At 40.5% G+C, this 26,997-nt stretch overlaps 1 protein-coding gene across 5 annotated transcripts in view; it reads right to left on the reverse strand.

The window, feature by feature from the left end:
• LOC311001766 (receptor-type tyrosine-protein phosphatase delta) overlaps positions 1–26,997 on the reverse strand; it is a gene marked incomplete at its 5' end in the record, with an annotated part of 99,879 nt that overhangs the window by 26,253 nt on the left and 46,629 nt on the right. For 2 of the 5 annotated variants that reach the window (XM_083992904.1, XM_083992903.1), the window contains 17 exons: positions 589–600; positions 2,678–2,838; positions 3,830–4,039; positions 5,936–6,029; positions 7,086–7,342; positions 7,437–7,537; positions 7,984–8,571; positions 9,551–9,668; positions 10,109–10,135; positions 10,485–10,678; positions 11,547–11,852; positions 13,517–13,661; positions 14,316–14,461; positions 16,076–16,657; positions 18,442–18,711; positions 23,228–23,338; positions 25,341–25,358. In XM_083992904.1, coding sequence (XP_083849030.1) covers positions 589–600; positions 2,678–2,838; positions 3,830–4,039; positions 5,936–6,029; positions 7,086–7,342; positions 7,437–7,537; positions 7,984–8,571; positions 9,551–9,668; positions 10,109–10,135; positions 10,485–10,678; positions 11,547–11,852; positions 13,517–13,661; positions 14,316–14,461; positions 16,076–16,657; positions 18,442–18,711; positions 23,228–23,338; positions 25,341–25,358 — 3,340 coding nt within the window. Of the gene's footprint in view, positions 1–588; positions 604–2,677; positions 2,839–3,829; positions 4,040–5,935; positions 6,030–7,085; positions 7,343–7,436; positions 7,538–7,983; positions 8,572–9,550; positions 9,669–10,108; positions 10,136–10,484; positions 10,679–11,546; positions 11,853–13,516; positions 13,662–14,315; positions 14,462–16,075; positions 16,658–18,441; positions 18,712–23,227; positions 23,339–25,340; positions 25,359–26,997 lie in introns of all 5 variants that reach the window. The other 3 variants (XM_083992902.1, XM_083992900.1, XM_083992901.1) reach the window with 3 other exon arrangements.

Consider the following 26,997-nt stretch of genomic DNA (forward strand, 5'->3'; position numbering starts at 1 on the left):
ATTGTGCTTTCTGTGTTTGCATTGTGTTAGGTTCTTGTTGTTTGTTCCTCTCTCTTTTGTTTCATGTTACAGGATTTTCTATACACGATTTGAGATAACTATTGCATTGGAAGTCTATATACATGTATATTCTGAACACATTTTGAATGTACATCAGTGCCACCTCGGATTTAAAAGCCACTGTGAGAAAAGCTGGTTTGTTCATTCATACAAATGAGTACAACGCTGGTTGTAGGAGGTCACTAGTAATTACGGCGTTTTATAATGTGAAGATGATTCATTCATTCAGTCATTATATGGCATTGTGGATTCAGAGTTTATTGGTAGGAAAAGTCAAACTGCTTGTGTTTTGATTCCCCATTAAATGCCTGCTGACAGCTGTCATAGACACAATGTCACATTGCTAATAGTCAGCAACATGTGTTTAACACGTGTTCACTCTGATTAAACACATCGCATGATTTCACGAACGACCTCAACTTGTAGTTGGTGAATTTCCATATGTTTTTTTCCATATCAGTTATACAGTCCAGGAAGAAAATGGGTTTAAAAGGAATTGGTTTCTTGTTACATGTTTCTCATTCTTACCTGTCTGGTTTACTGCTCCATTGGTCAGCAAGGAAAAGAAACATTGACACAACATTAGGTGGTTAAGACCTTTGACTAAAATTAAGAATTCTAGAAACTTTCTTCAGAGTAAGTGAATGACTGACTATGTAAGAGTCAAATGATACCAATCATATCTGGTTTGCTTTGTGTGCAAGATTAGTGATGCTTCACTTCCGAGATTATACTCAATTATGCTGCCTTGGGGCTCTTTGTTTCAAATACTACAGTTTCCCAGGTGCATCCAAGATTTGTACATTGTATCTCTGCTATTTCAAGCAGTTTCAGCTGATTGCTTCTTGTTCAAGCATAAAAGTCATCTCTTGACTCCTAATTGCCGTGTCTGTCTTTTCCAGCAAATAAGCCCACCACGGTTGCATTTATTAAAATCGAGAATTGCGCATATTTAGGATTCATGCATGCATTATCATAAATGCAAACAACATGTGGGATCATACGTTTTAGTCATTGTGCATAGATTAACCATATAAAGTATTAAATGCATGTTAACATTTATTCTTTTACCTTTTATTTGAGAAAGTGCAGAATTTATTAGTCTAGCAATAAACTGACATAACTTCAATAACTTAAGTGTAGGTGTAGAATGTACTGTTATTTATGCTTCTCTCCGAAGATGCCAATTGTCATCCCCATGTCACTGTGTCAGCATCACATGGCTGTTGCCCCTTTGTCTGGCACAAGAGCAGCATCCTGTCACATAAAAATTGATCTCGACAGGAGAAATATCTCCTGGTTATGCACTGAATGTTCCCTAACGTGGCGGTGACACTGGCTTGGTAATCGATGTGTAAATCTGCCTGCCACAAATGGAAACTCTAAAACCCCTCCGTACACACAATCTTTGCGCAGTTTCAATTCACTTTTTTTTGGCCATAAAACCAGAACTTGACATAGATGGATCCCACAGGCAATAAGGTGTAAAATGGAGCTAGAATAAAGTAATATGCATAAACCTTACATTCCTCTAAAATCCTTTTTTTTTGTTTTCATTATTGGTTCTGTTACTGACTCTTGTGCTGACTGCTCAGTTACTAATCTTGCGTTTTCCAAATTACATCTTACATCAGGACTTCTGTGAAAATTCTGCTTAGGACTGGATGTTTGATTAAATGCACTTTGCTGAAAAAAAGCCTTATGTAATAGGTGACAAGAGGCAAGATAGCAAAGGACAGAATAAAATCTGTGCGTGTAAAAATGTGTGCTTCCTGAAAAAAGCAGCAGGGCAGGATAAGGTCAAAGTTGGGATTGAGAGCTGAGTTCCCTTGTGGAATGGATAGTATTGAAAGGGGAGGAGATGGGGCTGCTGGGATGGCGGCCCGGGCCCTGGGGCCTCTCTAAAGCTGCACACACATGCAGTGACATGTAGCAGATAGTCAAAGCTCTGCCCTCCTACGCTTGACTGATGAGCAGTGACAGCACAAGGTCTGGCTACCACTAGGGGGTTTCAGACCAAAAAGGCTGTTTTGATTCGGTGTGAAAGCGCGCTCCAGCGAGTGTTTTTGACTGCTTTACGTGTGTGTCTGTGCGTGCACGGGGTAGATGGATGTGTCTGATTAACTTTCAGTCAACGCACATGTCTGTGTGAAGGATTGTGGGCGTCTGCATTGGATGGTTTGACAGTTTGGGTATAGCTGTGTGCCTGGATTTGCTTAACCAAGATTTAGAGTGTGTTTATGCAGCTGAGAGCGAGGGTCATGGATAGCCTGAAGATCAATGTGCCTCAGGGTTCAAGTTACAATCTTACATTTAGTGTCTGCATTCAGATATGCTAAGTAAAGATGTGTGCATAGTAACGCGTGTCGCTCATCGATGTTAAATAAATAAAGTGACTGGTCATACATAAATACTGAGTGGGCAGACATGACATGAATTTTAAATGCACATATATAAGTAATAATGTGTATGTAGTGTATGTCATGTTACTGTTACTGTGTGCTAGTTATGTATGTAGAGTGTGTAAGCTAAGTGTTAGAGTAGCGGTCCCATCTGAGCTGGATTACTCTACATCCAGGCTGAGTAGGGAGAATGAACCATCCTCTCATGTCCTTACCTCTTGTAAAGGAGGATGGCGATGACGATGCATATGATGAAGACGACTGCTAGCACAGGGCCCACCACCCAGATGAGGCCTTCTTCCTCGTCGATGATTGGCTGGGGGTCGATGTCCGCTGAGACAACCGGGTCGGAGTAGGGGCTGGTGGCGTACATGATCTGAGCCAGGAAAAGCAAATCAATGATTAGCACTCTTATCATAAAATCTGCTGTAGTATGTTTTTTTCCAGCATTATATTCTACTTATTGGACATAATGCTGCTACTTTTCCACTCTCATTATCTATTGTCTGGTAATTTTGAAAAATATTTTCTTGCCAGTGTATCCCATTGTGCCTTTGACAAAGGAAATGAGAGTAGATCCGCTCATATGAGGAATGCTCATTTAGTTTGCCCCTATTACAGAGCAAATCTAACAAGACTCTGACAAACACAGCATGACCAACAATACGAATTATAAGCCAATTCAAAGTTTTGCTGTGTAATTTCTGCTAAGCTGCAGTCCAACCAATCAAAATTATCTTCAGTATCTGCTCCATTGCAGGAACCTTGATTGAACCATTTCACATTCTTAGAAAAGATTAAAAAAAAAAGGTCTTGTGGGAAGAAAATATATGCTTCAGTGGGCAAATTAGAGATTTCCCTCCGTCTATCATTATCGTTTTTGCTCTACCTGAACTCAGGGTTAGTGGAGAGTGTGTGAGGCAGCACCACAGACCCTGCAGCTCATCAAATCCATCATCTCGCCTGCAGCTGCCTAATCATGCGGCTTTCAGGTCTCCCGTCCAGCCAGACACACACACACACACACACACACTAGCTGCAGCAGCGGAGATAAGGTGGACGGCACGTAGGACGCAATTAAGAGGAGCCGTGTTATCGAGGTGTTCTCGCGATCGGCTGTGGTCTTAAGGGGTTTCTCTCCCGAAAGCAGCAAGGGTCAGCTGCAGCTTTAAGTTTTTAAGTCAAAGCCTCACAAGGGCTGAGAGTAACACATCTGACCAGAACCAACTCTGACCCCCTGCAAAGATGTAGTGGATGTAACCCTCTGTGCCTATTAACATGTACAATTGTTAGCACAAAGAACATGATATCACTATCAAGGGATAAAACTGAGACATTTACAAATGTGTGAGAGAGAGCAGACTCACGTTTTCAGACATCTCCAGAACAGCGAGCACAAAGAAGATGTACTCCTGGCCGTTCTGGAGTTGCTTATTTTCAAAGTCCCCGTAGATCTTGCCATCTCCCAGGGTGAAGTCTTTAGGCAGGACTTTGTAGTAAGCAGCGATATAGGCTTTGGGTTCTGCCTGCCTGCGAAACCGAAGGCCTCTGCTCGTTCGGTTTATCTCCTTCAGCAGCTACAGTGGTGGGTAAGAAGCAGATAGTTGATAACACACAGGGAGACGTTCCAGCACACACATGAAAACACATCCACACCAACCAGATCTGTCTATCTAGATTTCCCCCCCCCCCCCTCTGATTGCTGAGCTGAAAATGCTGATTGCAAAAAGCAGAACATTACAGAAAAGATCAATGACTTATTTCATCTGTTTTTAGACTACAAAAGACTGCCAGATTAAAAGATTGTGTGGCTTTCCAGCATATAAAACAGCTGAGGATTATCCAACAGCTTCAAACGGTAAAAAAGACTGAATTCATTTAAAACTTACACAGCTCAATTATTTTTTCTTGTTGATACAATCAGAAATATTTTTTGCTTAAACATGCAGACAAATAGAATTTGGGGATCTTTTTATCGGATTTGATTATTAGTGCACAATTGTACATTTTCCTGGTTCATTGTTTTGTAAATATGAATGGAAGATGTGCAGCATGAGGATAAATAAGATATCATGTCAACAAATCTCCTCAAACTATGCTTCTCCAGGTTATACAGATTATAGCTCAAAAATTAAAAATGCCAGAATGTTATTCAGAGGATATTCAAAAAAAATATGCTCACACTTCAGTTTTTAAAGGCTATTATGACATATCACTCCACTGTTGTAATTAATGTTCATGCTAAAAATAAGACCTTTGCTCCCCCAACCCACTCTAATAACAATACTAATAGGCTGAAAGAAACAACATTAATTGTGTCCTTCATACGAGTCTCTATCATCTGACTTTAAACTTCCAGTACAAAGTGTGGATCATAATTATGCTAATTAAGCCTGGCTAGTTGTTTGGGCATCTGATTACCTATCTCTGACTTGTGTGCGCGATGTGTGTGCGCGCGCGGGTGCAATCGGCGTGTGCCTGTCATTCACATCAGAGTGTGTGCGTTCTCGTGTGTGTTCTGTTTTGGCTGCCGGGCTGTTGGTGCTGCCCGATAATGTCTTCAATCATCTCTCCTGTCAACACGGCTAAATCTAGCTGCCCTTGGGAAAAGTTGTGAAAAGGTGAGTGCCAATATTGACAAACAAATAAATTCTGACAGAGGGGTGAATTTTGGACAATCGGTCAAGGCTGCAGACATGGGCCTGTAGGCATGAGCTGTAAACCCAATGGCAGATGAGACATGGTGTGTTTTCTTTTAGCCTCCTCGACATGTGATGTATTGTTATGTTTCTACAATAGAAATAAGTACTTGAAGAATTTCAAATTGTAGAACCTGAAGGGGAATGGCTCTTCAGAAGTTCCCACTTTCGGTAGCTTTTCCGGGAAAAAAGAACTGCTGCAGTGTGCTGAAACATTAGCATCACTACAACTAACACTGCATCTAGAGGGATGTCTTAAATGTAATCACAGCTTATAAATAAATAGTGATAAAAACTTTACTTTTCTTACACATTTAGTCATGCATGCAATGCACAGAAGCTCCTAAATTGTCTCAACTGGCTTAATATAAAAGTTGTCAAGTGTTTTGTGCATACACAGGAGCACTAGGTTTGCTTGGAATGAGAAGAGACGTGAAGGCCTGATGCAGCTCTTCAGGTAATTACCACAGACACAAAGAGGAGGAGGAGGAGGTGGGGATGGGGGTTGAGTTTGCAGTGCACTTGATGGCTACTTCATGTTCTCATTTCCATATGAACAGTGCTCTCTGCAGTTATTTGCGTCAATCAGTGAGGCTCATCTCCTGTTCCTCCTGCCCCCTTAACTGGCTCAACTTTTTTTTCCAGTTTCGAAAAAAGAAATGAGTGATATAGAAACAATGGTTTGCTGTGAAGCTGGGTACAATAACATAACTGAAAATGTATACTATTCTCTCTTGATAGCATGAGTCACAATCAGCGATCCTTTAAACCTACCTCCTCCAAATTCATCTCATCAGGATTGTCCCAGGGTTTGAAAAACTTGCCAGTGCGCTGCTTCTTCAGTGGCACTACCACAATGTAATATCCCCTGCAAGATAACATGTAGAATATAGCACATTAACACTAAAGACAAGGTCAAATATCAATTTGTCCTTCCAAAAGACTCAAATCCATCAGCTGTATTTTCAAGTCATTTTTCACAGTTTTCTGGATGAACAGTGCCCATCATGGTCTGTTTATCAGAACCCATCAAAAAAGATGTAATCATGCCATTAGCGTGATCACTTGATTGGGACCATTTGTCTTGTATGTTTTCTGTGTAGTTTAAGCAGATTCAGAAGTCAGACAATGCAGTCGCCTCACTCTGGCCCCTTGTGGGTTAATTAGGAGACCTCTGTGTAAGGAGAAAAGATACAGAATTAGAGGGATTTTCATCCCTTCATCAGGGTGGAGAGAGAGAGATAACAGCCTCTGCCAGAGTTGGGCTTCCTGGTCGGGCATTGCACTAGCTAGCGTTAGCCAGGAAGGCAGTGTGGCAGGCTAATGGGAAACTAATTAGCTTAAGCTCTGGCATGGGAGACAGTGGGCCTAGTGCATCCAGCAAGATCAAAACACCAAAGATGGGTTTGAAGCGTCGCTCTACAATCGGATGTGCTCCTTGGCCTTCTGACAACCCTGGGCTTTGTTGAAAGGCTATAAGAGACTTTATAGGGCTTAGAGGAGTGTGCTTAAATGAGTTGGGCTGCTTCAGTGTGTAATGACTGAGGTGAAGTGGATATTACACTGAAATGTAGGGATGAATATAAATGACTCTGTTTGCAAGAATTGCTTCTGACAAGGTCAGCTATCAAGTTAACTTGTTTATTTCCATCCATTATGCATCAGTAAGTAATAATAATCAGTTATATGGACAAATGATGTCTTTACAAGTCAAATCACATTATGCTTGATTTAGTTAAGATTTAGTTTGCTGAAGTCCACAGCTGACGATGTTGTTATCCTGTGTTCCTTTAAATACAGTAAAACAGCTTATATTGAAGAAAGAGAAAGTACTCAGTACCACGCCTCACATAACATTTACTGTATGGGCAGCTCTAATCGTAAGCAATTAAAGATCAACTTAGGTTTGATTGTCGGCACTCACCTTACTCTCTCAGATGTTTCTACTGCTGGTAGCTCCACAGTCACCATACCGTCCGAGTTGGTCTTGCCGATCAGGTATGGTTTAGTGCGAAGAATGTCTGGAGCCGTCATGGTGGACACACGGTGCTGCAGACCCCCAGCACTGTTGCCCCGGTTGGTCAGGAGGAAGGAGTACTGGGTCTCAGGCTGAAGGCCAGTAATTAGCTTCTGCGTTAGCTTCCCATCCACCTCCACGCTCTGGCCATTATCATAGAGGATCTGTATGCAAATCAGTTGATGTTGTATGTACACAATATTGTCTCGATTGTGGATGTTATTGAAATATTTTCTTCTGTATCTTGGCGGTGCTTACAGTGAAAGGCTGGGCTGCGTTGTAGTTGTCTGGGATTTCCCAGGTCAGCCACACTGATGTCTTCATGGCAGCTTTCACGTGGAAATTTTTTGCAAACACTGCTAAAAGAAAGGGGGAGCAGGTGATTTAGACACAAAATATCTCTTCAAAAGATCTGTCTACACCAATGGGCTCCAGTGCACCAGTCCTTACCTGAGAAAGTCTCCTTCAAAACCAGGCTGAAATTACTACTACACTGAACTCAACACTGTCTTCTTACCTTCTTACCAACACCAACTCTTAAGTTTATGACTGAGCTTTGTTTGACTGACAAGACACAAAGAGACACACATACTTACTTAATGTGAGTTTCATAAATCATGTTTAAGATTATGGAGACTAAGTGGCAGGGCAACATGTTAACACCAGAGTCCTCTGGTTGATTCCATACTTTTTCAACTTCTGCCATTTTGGGCCTTTTTGAGCAAGCTGCTGGGGGAAAGGGCTGCGCAGGGAAAGGCTGCTTTTAAAAGAGGAAGGGCTAAAAAGGTTCAGGGACTGATCCTACCTTGATCCAAAGGCTGTGTCCTGAATTGGACACTGGGGCTATAGGGACCAGAGCCCTTGCTGGTGAAGGCACACATTTTAATATCATAAGTGGTATCTGCTTTAAGGCCGTCCAGGATGACCGTTGATTCCGGGGCGGTGATGAAGAGTTCTGAGGGGCTGCGTGGGCTGTTGATGTCCTTATACTGCAGAGCGTATTTCACTATTTGGCCGTTTCGCTCTGCCAGCAAAACAGGTTGCCAGCTAACCTGAATGGTGGAGGTGGTGGCACCCTCTGCTGTGATGCTCTGAGGGTAGCCACTCGGGACAACCTCATTGGTGGTGACTTCTTTGATTGTCTCTTCACCGAAGCCCACCTTGTTTCGCGCAGAAAGGCGGAAAGTGTAGGAGGCTCCCTTATGGATCTCTTTAGTGGTGTAGTGGGTCTCTCGCTCAGCGAACTCAATGACGGTCAGAGGCTCCACGTCTTTGCGGCCGAAGCGGAGGCGATAGCCTTGCAGGGGCCCGTGGGTGACAGCGGGGGGGTGCCACTGGATGAGAGCCGTGCCCATGTTGGTGGTGCTGACAGTTAGCCGGGGTTTTTCAGGAACTAAACATGAGCGAAGAAAGGGACAACTTATTATTATTATTATTATGGGTTATCAACAGTGGTGGACAGTAACAGAGTAAATTTACTTGAGTACTGTACTTAAGTACATATCCAGAGGATTTGTACTTTACTTGAGTATTAGATTCCTTTGGTACTTATTACTCTTACTTGAATACATTTCCAAGACAAATATTTTTACTTTTACTCGAGTTAATTTCTAGGAAGGCTGAAAAGTACTTGTTACTTTCAGGTCTGCTCTTTTTTTTTTTCTAAAATCCTATTGGACACAAGCTGTGTTTGTCAAAGAAGGAAACCCTAACCCCTAAAAGCAGCACAACAGCAGTGAGTTAATTCTCAGAAACAAGAGTTCAAAGCTCCTTAAATTCATTTAGAAAAAAATGAATATAGTAATTCATTGATGTGAAAAATAATAAATTTACTCTTACTCTTACTTTTACTTAAAGTAAATTTAAAAGCATGTACTTTTGGATACTTAAGTACCTTTAAAAGCAAGTACTTTTTTACTCTTACTTGAGTAACATGTCAACTGAGCTACTTTTACTTGTAACGGAGTAAATGTTGATCAGTAGTATTTCAAGTACTGGGGTGGAGTACTCTGTCCATCTCTGGTTATCAATAACCATGTTTCCATCTTATCATATTTGTAATAGGCTGCCATTTAGTCTCATTTGATCTGTGTGTGCTGCAAACAGAGTGGAGTAAATGAGCTGAGCAGCGCTGTCATTTTTCTTGTCTTTCTTTCACTCTCCCTACATTTTCCATTACTTTAGACATGCTTTCAGCCCTGCCATGTCAAACCACTGGGTAAAAGTTGTTGCACTAAATGAGACAGCAATTTGCCTGGTGCTTTTTTTCTCCCTCATTTGATGCAGTGTAATGCTTTACAAAGCACACATTCAGTTTTCTATATACTGTACAGTATGTAAGAGAACCACAGGAGGTTTGTAAGCAGTGTTACCTGCGCCAGTGGTAGTGATGAGTTTGGGCTTGCTGCGTGCACCGTCGCCCTTTGTTGTGTAGGCTGCCACGGTGACTGAATACGTGGTCTCAGCTTGCAGCTCTGTGATGATCATTACCTGTAAAGATTCAGGAGTTAAGTTGCTGTTAAGCACTCACTTGCTGATTTGCAGATATAGGCAAACAGACGAATACAAGTGGGATGTGATATCAGTTTAATCAGCAAAAAGGACACAGCAAACACATTCTCTCAGCATATCCTTCAGTGAATAAGGATGGTGTTGATAAGCTTCAGTTAATAAATAACTAGACTTTTCTGTCTAATAAAATAACTAAATCAATAAACACTAACAATTACAGTGTTTGAGTTATGGTCAGTTTAACTTGAATTTCCTCTGAAGGTGTTCCATCTGCAGTTTTTGAGGTAAACATCTGAAGCTATTTTTTTTTTTAGAAATTCGGCCATAAACTCCTGTTGCACTAAAGACACATGCCACTCATGCAGACTATGAAAGCAGAGGAAAAGGAGATCAGAATATTGTCACGTTTAGCTACTCACATGTTCAGTAGAATCATCATATTCCCACTGATTATGATATCAGAATATGGAGAGAAAAGAGACAGTAGATGAGGCCAGGCACAAACACTACTCACTGATTAAAAAATATATATAAACAGTTTGCCTGAAATCAACCAATATGTCTGAAAACAATTATAGTAAAAGTCGCAATAATCATACAGAGGCTTGTGCAGCATTTCCAGCAGAATAAAATTAGTCAATATTTTACCCAGTCCATTATTGATATGTCAGGATGAAACTTAGCATTTGTTCACCCCAAAGGAAATACTTTATTGTTGCGCACGTAAAGGTGAAAGAGAGAAAACAATAGTGTGTGTCTGAGAGAAGAAGTGTGTGGCTGAGGAGGGTGTTGTACCTGAGCATCATCAATCAGCATGTCCTTGATGACTGGCTGTCCTGTGGGCTCCCCATTAACCATCCTGACATAGTGCACCTGGTACCCTCGGATCTGACCGTGCTGCTTGGTGGGCATCGGTGAGCGCCAGATCACTTTAATTGATGAGGAGTTGACAGCCTCCACCTCAACTTTACGAGGTGGCCCACTAGGAACTGGAGGAACACCATGGGATAGAAGAAAAAAGGTCAAATTTATAGAGAACCTCTTCACCCTCTTTTTAAATCTTGCCCAGAGTTGTGGTGCAAAATGCTGCAGTGACAAAAAAAATCACAAAAGTGCAGCAAACTGCAACAAGCACATCAATATTTCAACAATGGCAAGTTGAAAAAACAACAGCAAAAACAGGTCTGACAACTGACCTAATCTTTAAACATTAAAAATGGGTAGAGTGGATTTTAAAAACATGGAATAAAAATGTGTTTTGCCAAAATAGAAAAGTGGAGCCAAAGGGGGGCTTCAAGGATTGAAATGCTTGAAGCACTACAAGAATTTTGGCTATGGAGCAAGGAAAAATAAATAAAAAAAATGATTCAATCACATGAGGGGAGAAAAATAAAAAATAAAAAATGGCCTTCAAAAAATTCTTCCACCATTTTGTTATTCCCACTGTCCAGAACTTGTCCTTTTGTCAAGTTCCCAAAAAAAGTAAAAAGAGCGCTGCTGTACAAAAAACACTGCAGAGAATATTTCAAAGTTTCAAAAATGACAGTTGGGACTGGAAGTTGGAGGCCAGCAGTTGAAAATGCCATACCATGTGTTGAAATTGAGCAGCTTAGGGTTTAAAAATAAAAAAGCCCAAAAGGTGCTTTCGTAAAGTGAGTCACAGTTTTTTGGGGTAAAAAAATGCAAAGTCCAAAAAGCTAAAAGTGTCAAGTGGCGACAGTCACATTAGAAGCAGGCAGAGAAGGGTAGAAAAGAAGAGGGGTTGTAGATATAGGCGAGGATGTTAGTATTTGACGGGGTAGGTTAAGAGGGGTAGACTGGATTTGCAGCTGAGGCTTTGTTTTAGCGAACACATACCATCCTCCTCTGTGCGGACCAGCTGTGGTTGACTTTCTGGTCCTGCTCCCACATCGGTATGAGCAATGACCGTCACACTGTACTCTGTCCATTTTTCCAAGTTTTCCAAAAGGTACTGGGAGACTTCCGGAGGGATGCTGGAGATTTGCTGAGTCGTGGTATCCTCTCCTTCCGTTGCAGCATATTGGATGCTGTATTGTGTTATGATCCCGTTTTGTAATTCCACTGGGGGTGGCCGCCAACTTACCAGGATGCTGGTGGAGCTGGGGCTATGGCACTTGACTTCCTGAGGTGGGCCGGAGGGTTCTGGTTGGTGGGTTGGGTTTTTGGAGCAGGTGCAGGATTCGTTTTGTGCAGGTTTTTTTTTTTTTGGTTTGGTCCGGCCATTCATTGAGTTGGACATTTGTTTTAAAGAAGTTGCAGCATTTTTTTTGATCGGGATGATAATGGTAGAATTGACCAAACAAAGGAGAAAAGAGGAGGAAAACAAATGACACAAAATAAGGAAAAATCACAAGGACTCATGGATATATGGAAAACTTAAAATCAATGAAACTTCACAAGTAAAGACAAAACAAAAAGGCAAAGACCAACATAAAAAATGTACTCACTAATGATGAATGGAAGGTGTTGATTTAAGGGACAGTGTTACCAAATGTAACCTACCTTTTACCATGGAAAAAATTATGTACAAAAACAAAGGGAAACAAAAATCATATATCCTAATATATTATTTCTAAATGATGAAGATTTTTAAAATACTTCAAGGTAAACTATTCCAAAAGAATTGTAGTAGTAACTAAGACAAATTTGGCAAGCAGTTACCATCAATCCAAAAACATAAAGGTTGATGTTTTAACTAGTTTAAAATAGAAAAATATTGTTTTTGTCACCAACCTTTCCGAAGCCTGTTGGTTTGTGGTAAAAGCCTGATTGTACAACAGAGAACTTCCCAAGGAGACATGACTGATTTATTAGAGTCTGATAACATTGGCATGCACTTTTTAATTAAGTCCATTATTTACCTCAGAGGCAGAGTTTTGAAATTCAGAGCTTTTATACCCACCTGATCTCTGCCCTCGTCTGCCACAGACCTCAGATTAATGTTTTGATATTTCAAGTCAAGTACACAGTTCAGTGGTTTTTCTCTTCCAGTGTGTTTTAAGGATATTTATATGATTGGAATCAAAACTACTGAAAACAAACTTCACTGGATTCAGTTTAATTTTGTAATAAACTGCACACTCTCAATTTTGTATTTTGTATTGTTTCATAAATCTGAGGTCTTTTGGGTGGATTGTCCCTAACTACAGAGACAATACTTGCTTTGAGCTTTCTATGATATTATTATTCCACAGCTTTCCTGATTCTGGTTTAAATTAGGAATGTCACATCAGTGGCTGTGCTTTAAAGAAAAGGAGAGGTGCCTGTGACATCCAGGGATATGGTTTTTGGAGGCATAGCTTCATAGAAAGCTCAAAAGTCCTCTATTCTTATTTTTGGCCAACATGCAATGTCAAGAGACAAGGCTTCCCAAAGGCCAACCATGCCATTCCCCTTAAAAAACAGTTGGATAATGTAGATGTCGGCATTCATATAAATAATTCAACGCTTCACCACTCATTTACGGCAAGACTGTTTTTGCACAACAAAGGTGGGGAGAGCTACTTTTTATAACCTTGTCTCCTGACTTCACAGGAAAGCCTGGGTACACTGTCCATGCAACCTTTTCAAAATGAATTCTGCATGGTCAGGTAGACTCCATAACGCTTATTTACGATTTACTTTGCTATTTTCAAATGCATCAATCCTTTAAAGGAAAACCTCATTCTATCTGTGTTCAGGACTTGCCTGACATTTTTTGTCACTTTTTTTGGATTTTGCAGTGCGCGTAAAAAATTTGGAATGCATTTGAAAATGTTTTCCTTCTCAATCATTTTGAACTCTGTCAGATAAGGAAGAAGACCTACGTGTCTGTGGAGTTTCTGCAGAGATCTCATTGGTGTAAGCTCCGACTCCGTGTTTACTACGAGCAGCCAGCCGGAAAGTATAAGTAGTGAAGGGCTTCAACTCCTTCAGTAGGTATGTTGTTGTCGGCTCAAAACTGACACGTTTCTGTGGGGGGGAAAAAAAGTTTTGCATTGTCAGTTTTTTTCATGAAAATAGGGAGTTCCAGATAATAAAAGGGATGAATATAAGCATGCTGCCCTTTCAGATATTGAAAAAGAGAGACAGAAATTGAGGGTACAAGGGATCTCATTCAACTGTCACAACACAGATTAAATGTTTGTGTATATCATTAGAATGAGTCACACAATTTCGAAGGCTTGATTTTGACAAGGCACATGATAAACTACCTCCTTTGAGGTCAGTGTCTGGCCAAATTGATAAAGTAAAAAAAAAGAAAGATAACAATAGTTTTAACCCTTTGTATCACAAATTCCTCATCCTTAAATTTGGCTTCCAGCTTTATTCTTTCCATTATTTGACTTGTTAGAGTTTGAAAAACTACCAGATCTATCCAATCTCATATACTGTTCACATTGTACTGTAATAAATTACTTGACTAATAAATGATGACTGTTTGTATGTACAGGTATTTGCACAACACTGGCAATCCATGCACATTACAAAATTGTTGAGAATAGCAGAGCTTATAGTGTCTGTTAAGTCAGAAAGCAAATACAAACTGATACTGGCACTAAAATGAAACACTACATTAAAAACGATAACAGTAACACAATGCACACTGAGTCAGACAATAATTACCTCCTCCTTGTCGTCCCTCTTCCTATACATGAGTTCGTATCCTGTGATTTGGTTTTCCTGTCCCGTCTGTGCCGGGGCGATCCATGACAGTAAAATGCTTGTTTCTGATTTGGCTTCTCCCTTGAAGTCAGTTGGCTGGGAAGGAACTGGAATTAGAGCAGAGAGATGAATTCAGTACTCTACACATCTTGCACTTTTCATTATAATTACAGTCATAGACTTTGTGGTTAGAGTTATTGCCACAAGAGCCGGATCAAGTTGTATTTCAGAAGACGCAGGCATTTCAGCCTCATTAGCACTTTGCAGACACAGTTACTTCATGCTGAAAAAAATATCGAACTTTCTCATCAGAAATAAATAACACGACTTTTGAATTTCTTGTTCTTAGTTAACTGTTCTCATAAGAAACTATTTTCACTCTTGAGGAAGCCAGTTGAAGTGTTTGTTGACAGCCTAGAGATGTTTGTGTGTTTACAGCTCTGGTTCACTATTGTAAACCCACTAATGAGGATCTGTGACGGAAACTAAATTATGCTGCAAAACTGTTTGTGACTCAACTCTTGAGTAATAACATATTTTAAACTTCAAATTTGTTCAGTTTGTATTTCACTATTTTGTATTGTCAGTTTAGTTCTTGAATGACACAAACAACAGGGAGCATGCCTATTCCCACAGCCCTATGTTCCCTCAGCGCTTTGTTCCCTCAGCCCTATGTTCCCTCAGCCTTATGTTACCACAGTCCTATGTTCCCACAGCCCTATGTTCCCTCAGCGCTTTGTTCCCTCAGCCCTATGTTCCCTCAGCGCTTTGTTCCCTCAGCGCTTTGTTCCCTCAGCCCTATGTTCCCTCAGCGCTTTGTTCCCTCAGCCCTATGTTCCCTCAGCCTTATGTTCCCTCATTTGTAAGGTTTTTTTTTTCTTTCAAAAATTAGGCCCTATGTTCCCACCTTTCCTTTATCATCAATTTGCATCAGATTTTATCCCAATTTCTCCCAATTTGGTAGTTAATTACACCCAACCTATTATCCAGTAGCAGTTGACTACAGATGTAATGGAGCTTTTAGCTAAATCTGGGAACACAGGGCCCTGGGAACATAGGGCTGACCCCTTCCAACACCGCTACTCCAACATAGGGTTGAGTGACGAACCCTTATACCGAAATTATTTCACCTCCATGAGTTAGTGCAATTTAGACAACAAACTTCTACAGTAGTACAAATAGCGTTAGTAGTAGTAAACAAAGCATTAGAAAGTCTGTACAGTAACTGTACAAACTTTCTAATGCTTTGTTTTACTACTACTAGGGTTTTTTCTGCATTATAAATTTTGTGGCGGCCGCCTCGCTCAAATTGTCTGCCGCCGCGCCTGAAAATGATTGAAAATCAATGTAGTTATGGAAGCTCAGTGGCGCTGTTTTCAACTTGGTTCAACTCGACCGCAGCAGAAGGGGTGCGTTTGATTTCAGCTCCGGGCTCCGGGCCGCAAGGTGACGTTGAGGCGCTGCTTGTGTGCCCGCGGGGGCTACTCTGAATCATCCCTTTAAATGCGGTATAAAAATAAAAAAAAGACTTGACTTTTTGAGAAAATTCTTAGAAATAAGAAAAATCTTAGAAATGAGGCAACATAGGGCTGTGGGAACATAGGGCCTAATTTTAAAAATTTTCTGTGAGAAAAAAATTCTTAGAAATGAGGGAACATAGGGCTGTGGGATCATTGGGGCTGTGGGAACATAGGGCTGACCCCAAACAAAACCATCCTCACCTCCTGTCTTTGCGATGATTTGAAGGTCTGCAGAAAGAGGTCCATCACCAACTGAGGTGTAGGCCAGAACCTTGATGTAGTACGTCTTATTGGGGATGAGGCCTTGGATGGTGACAAAGTTCGACCCCCGAACGATCTGCTTTTCCCAGAGGTTGACGTGCTGGGTGGAGTCCATGGTGTAGTAGACTCGGTAGCCCATGATCTGCCCGTTGGCCTCCTCCGGTTCGTCCCAGTGGATGACGGCTGTGGTGGTGCTCATCATGTGACCTCTGACCTGCCTGGGGGCCGTGCTGGGCGCCTGCTCGGCTGTTTTGGCCTCGATGCTCTCGCTGGGGGGCCCGCGCCCGATGTTGTTCACCGCCACCACCCGAAACTCGTAGTCCGAGTACGGACTGAGACCCCCCACGCTGTACCGAGTGGTGGCCACGCCGTCGATCTCCTTGTACGAGTCATCCGAGTACTTGGACTTGTGTTGGATGATGTAATACGACACCGGCTCAGGATTACCAGAGTCCCAAGTCAGTGTGATGCTGGTGGCTGTGCGCTCCGTCACCACGGGGATGCCAGGAGCCTTGGGCAACGCTGTAATGATGATTATTACATAAATATTAATAAAAATGCAAATTATGCTGCAAACATTACAGAAAAAGTTATACCTCTGTAGAGTACAGTAATTTATGTTATAGTCCATAGAGACTTTATTTTAATTTGTTGATGGTTGAATAATATTGATGACATTCATTTACCAGCCCACTGCACTCGATACTGATGATATACCGTGTATCTCGAATCATAAGAGACTCATACGGTGTGTGCTTTCTATTAGTAAGTTGGATAGTCTTACCAATATTTCACTTCTTTAGTTTACATTTGAAAAAAAAAGGTCTCACATTGAGTAATTTGTGAGATTAAAGCTGTGCACACCCCATGTACAGCAGCTAGGAAAGCTGTTGTCGTTAATCTCAGATTTCCCAGTGTTTATCACTTAAATAATTTAGCAGGTAAATTTATTGCTTTAATTCCCCACGCCACAGCACATGGTAAAAGATATCAAGGCAATAGATTGTCTTTATATGCCATTTGAAGTGCGCATGTGGGAGAGCTGGCTGCCAGACTGCTATATTGTGACTAATATCTCTATGTTATGTCTAGGAAAAACAACACTGAGCGTGTGTGTGTGTGTGTGTGTGTGTGAAGGTGGGTCTGTGGGTCCGTCCCTTGTGTACACGTGAACACGGCGACACCAGTCTGGGATATCTTTCTGGTACGCTGCAGTGTAGATATGATTACACCCAGATAAGTACCATGCCTACAGAGGACACCAAACAATACTCACTACGTTTCACACCCCCACCCCCCTCACCTCCCCCTCACCTCCCCCTCCTCCCCACCTCTCTCTAACAGAAATGGTGAGCTTGTGGCTCTGTAGCTCTCTGGCTGAGAGATAAGCACTTCACTATATTCTCAATCTGGCATCTAATGCACTGAGGCTGGTGCCAGGGCTTGTCTAAAGCTTCAAGGAATCCTCTACAGATGACTTATCGTGGCAGTGAGGTAAATAACTTTCTTTAAAGCACTGCAAGTATTCTCTGCTTGGATAGTTCACCCCAAACTTATACCACCTGCAAACTGCAGTATATACTTTCAACAACTCCAGAATTAAAGGTATTATATGTTGGAAATTTAGGAATTCCCCCCATCTAGCGGTGCGGTTGCATATCGGAACGTATTCTTGATGTTGCATTCACGTGAAATCGGGCAGACGTCAGACAGACAACAGACGCTGCATGTAACAGGATAAACAAGTGGTCCGCCAGCACGAGGCAAAACAATACAGGCGTGACGTCGAGTAAAATGACATCCGGTTGGTTTGCCGACGGCCGTCTGCCTGACTGCACCTGAATGCAACACCAGTGCCTCCGTCCTTCCTCACACTACACAGTGGTGACAGTTTTAACAGGCCGAGCCCACAGCTCCGCTCAGTTTCCGTGGTTACCTACGGTCACGCTGCCACTCAACGTAAAAAATGGCGATGCAACATGGCCGCCTCGGTTCGGTGCGTCGCCCACTTATGTATTTGTAACGACTTGTAACAACTCATTCTAAGGTACCAGAAAGCTTTCCTTTGTATGTGGGTGTGATTCCACTATAGTGAAATACGTAGGCTATTTATGAAAGACATATTTGATTTGATTTTTGCTAATTAAAAGCCAAATAAGTGACATACTGGGGCTTTAACATCCATAGTAAGGAAACTGCTGCAGGTGAACTCCTATATGAAGTCTCCTCCTGGCTTCAATTACTATTACAGAAGTATGACATTTCAGTATTTAATTATAAATGAAAAGAATAACAAGCAGCTCCACCTTTGACTGTTATCTGTGCCATGGCCTCTATCACCCCCAGGGTCGACATGGCCACACAGGTGTAGTTGGCCGACTGCCGCACGTCAGTGAGCTCCAAGACGTTCCGTCCAATAGGCATGTCGTCCTCTGGTGTGAGGTCTTCAGCACCCAGCATCCACTTGACATATGGCATGGGAGAACCCACTGCCACACATGTGATATTGACACTGCCGCCTGGCATGATCTCATTGTCTGTGGGTGGAATGGAGAATCGTGGTGGCACCCGGCGCACTGAAAAAGACATGACATGGTGTGAAAAACAAGCAGAAAATGGAGAAACTGAAGAGAAAATGTTCTGTGTTCTCAAATCTGTATTGCCAAAAGAAAACAGATTGATCATTTTTACATTTATGCCTAGAATGTAAGACTATTCACAGAATGTTAGAGGTTTAATCGTTGCAAAAAGAAAAAAGTTTTTAGATCAATAATTTATGATCATTTGGTGAAAGTTAAGAAAACACATTATAACACATTTCAGAGAGAGATTTCAATGGCGAATGGGTTAACATCAACACAAGCACCATGCACAAAATACTGTATCACCATCGGTACAGATAAACAGAACTGGACAAAGTGCTGGAGAGTCGAGAGCACTCCACAGTTGTATGCCAAGAAACAACTTTTAGGCTGCGCACTTCCAGCTGATGTGAGATAATGTGCCGCATCACATTCTCACATCACACAAACATCAATAGTATTGTTGAAGTCGCACACACAACAAAGGGGTGTGGTGTTTGTCTCTGTTTTTCAGGCTCAGTACAAAGTAGAAACTAGGGCTGCCAAATGTTATGCATTCACACTTTGAATCAATATAATGGGAAAAAAAAAAAGAAAACACACACACACACATTTTTCAGTCCTGCCTTTTGGCTCTATGTCTATTTTAGAGATACACTCCTGAAGTCCTTTGTACCTTAAGTGCAGTCATGCAAGATTACATGCCTGCTGTGATTTGTGCTCGCTTACCATTAATGTAAACAGTGGCATGGAAATGGATAAGAGAGATACACTTTTGCCAGACCTTTGCCAGATAGCTCCGAGGATAAAGTGAAGTTATAGACTTTCTTTATGCTTCAGTGATGAAGGAGAGGTCTTTAGTTTATCACAAGCGGAGCAATTATTCTGGCACTTAAAGCATTAACGTGTCTCGCCATGCTACATTCATTCTGTGATTGCACAAATCAATCCATGCCTGTGAATGAATCCAAATCAAGAACATTAAACGATGCTAATTCAACTGCAGGCTTTTAAATGCAGTTTAGGGTAAAGAGCGGAGAGAAGTCTTTTAGATAGAGATCTGTGAAACTCAACTTTACCTAAGGACAAGTATCACATTTGATGAATTTCTACTTATGCCATGAGTCTTATAAGAAGGAGGGATAAGATGCCTCTGCAGAAAACCTCACTGATAATCAGTAATCTAATGATATATGTATACACAGTAATCATTCTGCAGACATAAAAGAAGGATTCAGGAGAACACTACTGAAGTGGTACACTGAGTTCTTACTGCTGACTCTTATTTTAACTTTTAAGACTTTTGGTATATAATTTTACTTGCGATTCAGAGGTCCTACTGATGTTTTTCACTCATCTTCAAAATATAACCACTGGATTCAAACTGCATATCATTTGGCAGCTCTATCAGATACACATTCCAAAACTGAGAAAAAATAAACAAAAAATAAAAGGCAAAAAAAATTCAAAGAAATGGTTTCACTTTTAAGTGAACTTAAATTTAAAACATCCATAATGCACATGGACGGCTTCAGTGCCTTTTAGAGGAGAGCAAGAATCTGTCATGCATACGAGAACAGATGTGACTTTGCGAGGCGACCGTGTAAGGGAGTCAGGGGAGAGGGCTGCGGGGGCAAAAAAAAAAAAATAGTAATAGGGTCAGGGGGTAGCGCACTGTAAATGGTAGGGTTCTACTATCTGAGTGTAACACAGCTGTAAATGTGGACACCACAAGCTAAAGATCCTGTGAGAAGTGAAAACTCTGAGAGAAAAAGGATAAAAGGTAGACGAATAGACACAAACAAAAAGAAAATCAAGAAAATATTCGACCTCCTCAGGTTTTACTGATTTTGATTGGTATATTTGAGGACAGCTGATGTGGATAGGTGAGGGACTTGGACATACAGTAAGGGAAACAAAGAAGGACTCTGATGTTATATAACATCTTCGGGGAGAAAGTCAGTGTTACTGCTCATGGTATTCTGAACAGATCACTATAAGCCTGGGTTAGATTAATTCTCTAATGAACCATGAAGAAACCTGTTAAGGAATACGTCACTTTTAAAGGTCTACATGAACGTTACTGCCCGTTGAGTGACCCTGCTTTGTAAACAGTCCTGCGACTGTGAACTGGTTATTTGTGCAGGTATGTGCTGTGTTTGACTGCAACATAGGCACGTGCTTCCTGCTGCGTGCTACTAATTCGCAAAGCCCATTCTGTTGAGCAGACTGCAGCTCTCCAGAGAGGAAATCTAGGGGAACTGCTTGCATTATTAAATACAACGTTTCTCTCACTTAATATTTAATTAATAACCAATTGGATCACGCTCCCTACAGACATAATATTATCCCGCTCATTTGAATATCATTACATTTGTCAAGTCTTGTGGATAACACTCTAAATACATCATTCTTTCATGACTTCCTGCGCTGAAAGATCCTCGTCAGAGGAAGTGCATAATCTCTGAGGGCAAGGTTGTTTATATAGCTTGCCTTTTGACTTTTGTTCCTAATACAACAAAGCATGGATTTTGCTTTAAGATATATACCTATAAAAAACATTGTAGCAAGAGCTAATCTGGGCAAATCTGAGTGTAGTGATGCTTAAATGACTATATGAAGAGAGAGATTCAGCAGGCTCATGAAGCAGCACAGCAGATATGTAGAGCAGATGTTCCCATATAAAATCAACTACATTGTTCTGGCTGGTGTTGTGAGCACAGATTTTATAGATTTTTTATTTTTATTTTCTTAACCCAACGACCTGTTGACTTATGAATCATCAGAGAAAGCAAGCAGGAACACTGACAAGGTAAGGGCTGGGGGAAGGGGACGGACTAACTCAGGCATGAACAGGGGACCATGCAAATAGACTCTGAGACAGATGCAAATATCGTCCCTGCCACCCCACCTCAAAGATGCAAACATGCACCACCTGTTGGACAGTGAAGCATTCTGACACGGACCAGGGGCATTCTTAATGGGAACATGAACATTGAATGTGCGACAAAGATAGAAATGATATCATTAAAAAAAAGAGAGAGAGAAAAAAATATAAAGGCCACGACACATCTGTGTTTCAACTTGGATATCTGTAAAAGGCTTTTCTTTGTCATGGAAAACAAGTGAACTTATTTCTGTTTTGTGTTGTGCTCAAAAAGTAAAAACACACCAACCTTCTCGCAGCTCTGAGGGATGTAGGGAATTTGATGCAGAACAAAATGAAATAAGGAAAGGAGAAAAACAAGGGAAACACAGAGAGTAAAAAGGCCATGTTTTAGGTGTTCAGATGCTACTTAAACAATTCGAAGGACCTTATGTTTCTAAGAGCAGGGAGCCCATGTATCTCCCTGGCAACCAGATTACAAAGAAATATTTTGACCTGTCAGAGCTCAAACATTTTGAATTACAAAGAACATTTACTTTTAACACAAATTTATGCTCAAGCCATGTGGTTAGCTTATGATGAGAATTAAAATTAATGCAATTTGCCTCTGTGTACATTATGTAAAAATGTTATTGAGGAACTGGATCATAACTGATGGTTGTAAAAGCTAACCACAGGACTGCAGAGCATTGTAAAATTTATATGAAAATGATAAAAACAAAGATGGAAATTTTATATTTGCTATACATATATGCATTTATAGAGAATTTAATTAAGACAATACTGTAAGAATGACAAATAAAGTCAGGCCTGGACTGATGCAGGTTGTGCAAGTAAAAGTGAGCAGCAGCATTAACAACAGTTGCACCAACGCATTAAATATCTGGACTTTAAAAGAATGAAGGCTCACTCAACTGCTGTGAAAAAGAAACGATTACTAAAAGGAAGCCACTGCTCTAGTCTGCCAATGTGTTGTATTCTTTTGGCTGTTTTCTGTAGAATACTGTATTCTGTTGAAAACAAAAAATCCATACTTTCTAGAGACCAAAAAATTGGACTGTTTTATTACAACCCTATTTTAGGATTATGAAATACCCTCTATCGTGAAATGATTTAATACCAAATTTTGACTCCTGTCTTTTTATTTATTTATTTGTTTTACTGTCAGTAAGAAAACTAGTGAGATAAAAGGTGTCCTTCCAATCTTGATCAATAGGGAGGAACAAAGGCCAGGAAGGATCTGTTCACTGTTGGGGAAAGAGTTGGGACTGATGGAGGAGGGCTGTCCGCCCTGTACCACCCCCGACAGTCGGGTTTGAAAGGCAATTAGTAGATAAACACAGCAGGCAGTCTGGTCATTGGTGTTAGGATAATCAAAGAAAGGGACCAGAAACACATAACAGAGCAGATACTGTAGGTTCAAATCAGTGCAGGTAAGTCAAGTGCAAAAACAAAAGAAAGAACTAAAAAATCCAAAACAAAGCATATACTTACAATGGCCTCACAGCCTACAGCCCCTGCAGACTTTATTGGCTGGTTTAAATAGTTCTCATGAATTCTAAAGAGAAAGTTAATATAATCTTTGACAGAAACATGGCAGTGCTGTTAACACTAGTTTCCTACCTCTGACATATAGATTTGCTGGGGCAGAGTAGCGGGTTCCATCGTTGTTGGTGGCCACACATTCATACTTGCCCTGGTCAGACTCTTCGCTCTGCTCTATCTGGAGGGCTCCTGGTTGGGAACAGCAAATGGAATAGCAGAGTATGTTTGGTTAAAATTATGTTATTCGCATTGCGTTCACAAATACAAAAGAAAAAAGAAAAGAACTTGTTTGACCTCAAGGACGCCAACATCAGCCCCCTTCATTTCTAGTTTTGCTTTGTCCTTAAAAGCTTCAGTAGTTGAGCAGTTTGAAAAAGGTTGTAATAACACAATATCCAATAAACTGCATGAATGAAATACTACATTGATGTGTCTGTTGCTAATAGCTCAGTATTTTAAAGTTCATCCCCCACCATTATCACAGCCTGATCCATTGTCTGAGGTAAATGGAGACTGTGTTTTCCTACTGTAGGTGAGGGATAGTTTCAAAAGGTAAGCATGCAAGACACCGCAATACAAATATGGTGTTCCTCTTAACAGGCCTAAAGTAAAAACAAGGGAAAAGAAAATAACATTGTGTCAACCAAATCCAAAAGAAAAGAAACAAAAAGACACCTAAATTATATTCTGCCTGAAATTCATTTAACCTTGTTGAAGATTTCTTTATTGAAAAAGGCTGATTTATGTAAAAGGCTACGGGGACTAAAAAGACACTCATCCTAGTGCCAATATAAAAAAAAAATGTCATAATTTCACTTTAAAGAATAGGGGCAAGCCCTTCAATATACAACATGTCACTGGACTGGTCAATATGGGGATGAGTGATACCGCTTCAGGGAAACATGGATCAAACAAAAGAGGTTTACAGTATAAGAAAGCAGCATAACAAGGGAGGACAATTGAAAGAAAGAAATTTAGGTATGAATTTTAGCATATTCAATCACAGATCAAGTGTAATATTCACCTAACAGAATAATTTTGGACTTCATCTAGGTGAAGTTACTTTCAAAAAATGCAGCTCGTAAAAAAAATTGAAAAATGCTGCTCATTTATGTGGAAAAATTTTAATTGAAGTATTATGTAAGGCAGAACCAACACATAACCCTCTGTAACAAAAGTTTGACATGCAAATCTTGGCAAGAAATGTATGTCGGCACAACTTACAACCTTCTGACAACCCTTAGCTGAAAAATAAAATGCATTTGTATTAGAAGACAAAATTCAAAATATCGACCTGAGCCGACAAGAAAGTAACCAACCACTGCTTTAGCTTGTGAAAGCTACAAAAGACACCCATAAAAATCCACCAATGGGATCAGCAGTGTGGTGTCACATGACCCAGGGAAAAATGGCTTTAAGCATCAACAACTCTCCAGCTCCATGTCACACGGCAAAAATGAGCCAATCAGGTCCTCGCCAGACTCTACTGTGTGCCTTCCCAAACCCTGAAGAAAAAAAGTCAAAAAGTAAAATATTCTCCAAACCCAAGAAAAGTAAGAAAAATAGGTGAAAGAGAAAAAAAGCACCGTAGAAACTTTATCAAAAAAGTGGTTGTTTGGGCTTTTTTGTAGAGGTACAGGAGAGGAAAGCAAATAGAAGAAATGGAAAAAATAGTTTGCAAAGATAGGAAGATTTCTTTGGGAGAAAAAAGCAGAGTAGAGGCAATGTTGTCTTCAGCATGCCTGCGTGATTCCACAGCATCTGTGCATATTTTTAGTGCTGAACAAGAACAGCTAAGGGGGAAAAATGCTTGGTTGTTTTAGTTGGACAAAAAGAGGGACACATGATTCGCTATGGCCAAAAAGAAAACAAAAATGAACGGAAAAATATAGTTTAAAAAATAATTGTCATTGGATATGCTTATTTGAGCCAGGGCAAGCATATCACAACTGAGCTAAACAGGCTCTTGAAACCAGAATATAAAGGAGTAAATAAAGCATAGACAAAAAGATGGAATACAAATTTAGTCAACGAAACAGGACAAATAAGAAGGAAGGTCCATATGAACGTAATGGGATTTGGTCTTGGTAAACAGGACAAAAATGGAGGTGATTCAAGTGAATGGATGGGTTGACAGCAAGAATGAATTTGTATTATTTTCATTCTGTGAACGTCAGTTCAGCACTCTTACCTCTTATTGGTGTACCACCTGGGTGGATAATATGAATGCAAATAAGATTAGAAAGAAGAAGCATTAGTACGAGTAGATAGAGGCTGGGGGCTTTGGAAGAAGAATCAAATTAGATTTAACAGGGTACGTAAATAAAGGTACTAGAGGAAAGAGAAAGGAGAGAGAAAGAGAATAAGAACTTTTCTGTACTCTACTGGCAAGAAAGACAGGATTCATCATAGAAAAATCATAGGTCAGAGAGAAGAACTTGTACAGTGATGTACCACGGGGAAGTGCCATTTTGGAAGTGGCAATTGCTTCTGAAGACCATCTACTGGAGGGAAAGACTTTGAGGACTTTGTGTGTGAGATTGAGAGCAGACTTGAGATTTCTTTGCTTGCCCTGAGCTATCCCCCTCCCTAAAATTCTTGAAATTCCCAAACCTATGGTGCTGGTGTTAAAAGATTAAATAAGTAAGTGGTGGGTCAGTGAGTCAGTGAGTGAGTAACAGACATGTGAGAACCAGGTCAGTAGGCTATATGGCAATACTAAATAAAATAGGATTTGTGATTATAATCTCTGGATAAAGGTGACACTGTAGCTCACTGGTAGGACAGTGGTGGGACAGTGGTGAGGGAAAAGTGTGTGTGCCTCAAGTAGTATCCCTGAAACTAAACTATCTGTTAGTAAAATGCATGCCATGCATTTTAATATTTGTTGGAAACATGGAAATTAGTGGGGGGTGATGTGTGCTTTAGAGCTAAGCACTTACCAAAGGATTCTGTAGATTTAAAAATATAGAGAGAAGAAAGACAGCATAAGAATATGATTATATTAAGTAGTATATTAAGTAAGTTTAGTTAACAAAGTTTTGTTAATGCTCTACCAACTCTAGGTGAATCAAAGTCGCACATTAGAAATAAGGTTAATTCTACACAGTTCTGTTGAAAACAAGGCAGCAAGGAAGTAAGGTTAACAAGACGATTTACAAGGACAGCTGTGAAATCTGTGAACACAGGTGGTCAAACATACAAGACTTAGTAGTTGTTCTAATATGTCGCCGTTAGCTGGCACATAAAGCTGGAAAGCTATGCCTTATGTAACATTTTTAGAAAGTAGAATAATCTCTCTTCGTATTGAGATATTGAAATCAAACTTGGGATATTCAGGCGAATGGATATATTAGGGTATGTCACAGGCAAATAAAAACAAAGATGGCATCTACACATTAAAGCAGGGGCTGTAAGTTCAAAGAATCAAGGGGTAAGGGAAAAGCCTTATGAGGTTTTTACGCACTACTGTGGCTGATTAGTGTCCAGCATTAAAGTCTTCTTTAACCTAAAGAAAGCTCTTATACAAAGGAGTTTTAACAGATCCCTCTTTTGAAAGTAAAATTTCAACCAATGCACAAGATTGATGACTAATTTGCTTTTCTGCATGTCACCTATTTTAACATGTGCACTCCTTTGCAGATTCTGAATGAAGCCAAATGTTGAATATTAATTGTTAAAAAAACATAAGAAATGAAGAGAATGGATCCAAAAAATACTGCACCAATGCAGTGGAAAAGAAACCAACACAAAACAGCAAAAGAAGTCATTGTAAAAAGTCACAGCAGTGAGCAATGAGGGCAGAAGTTAGGGCAGAAGCCAGCAAACACAGAGGGGAAACAATCCCA

This window comes from Trachurus trachurus (genome assembly GCF_905171665.1).
Source record: "Trachurus trachurus genome assembly, chromosome: 18".
Taxonomy (NCBI): domain Eukaryota; kingdom Metazoa; phylum Chordata; class Actinopteri; order Carangiformes; family Carangidae; genus Trachurus; species Trachurus trachurus.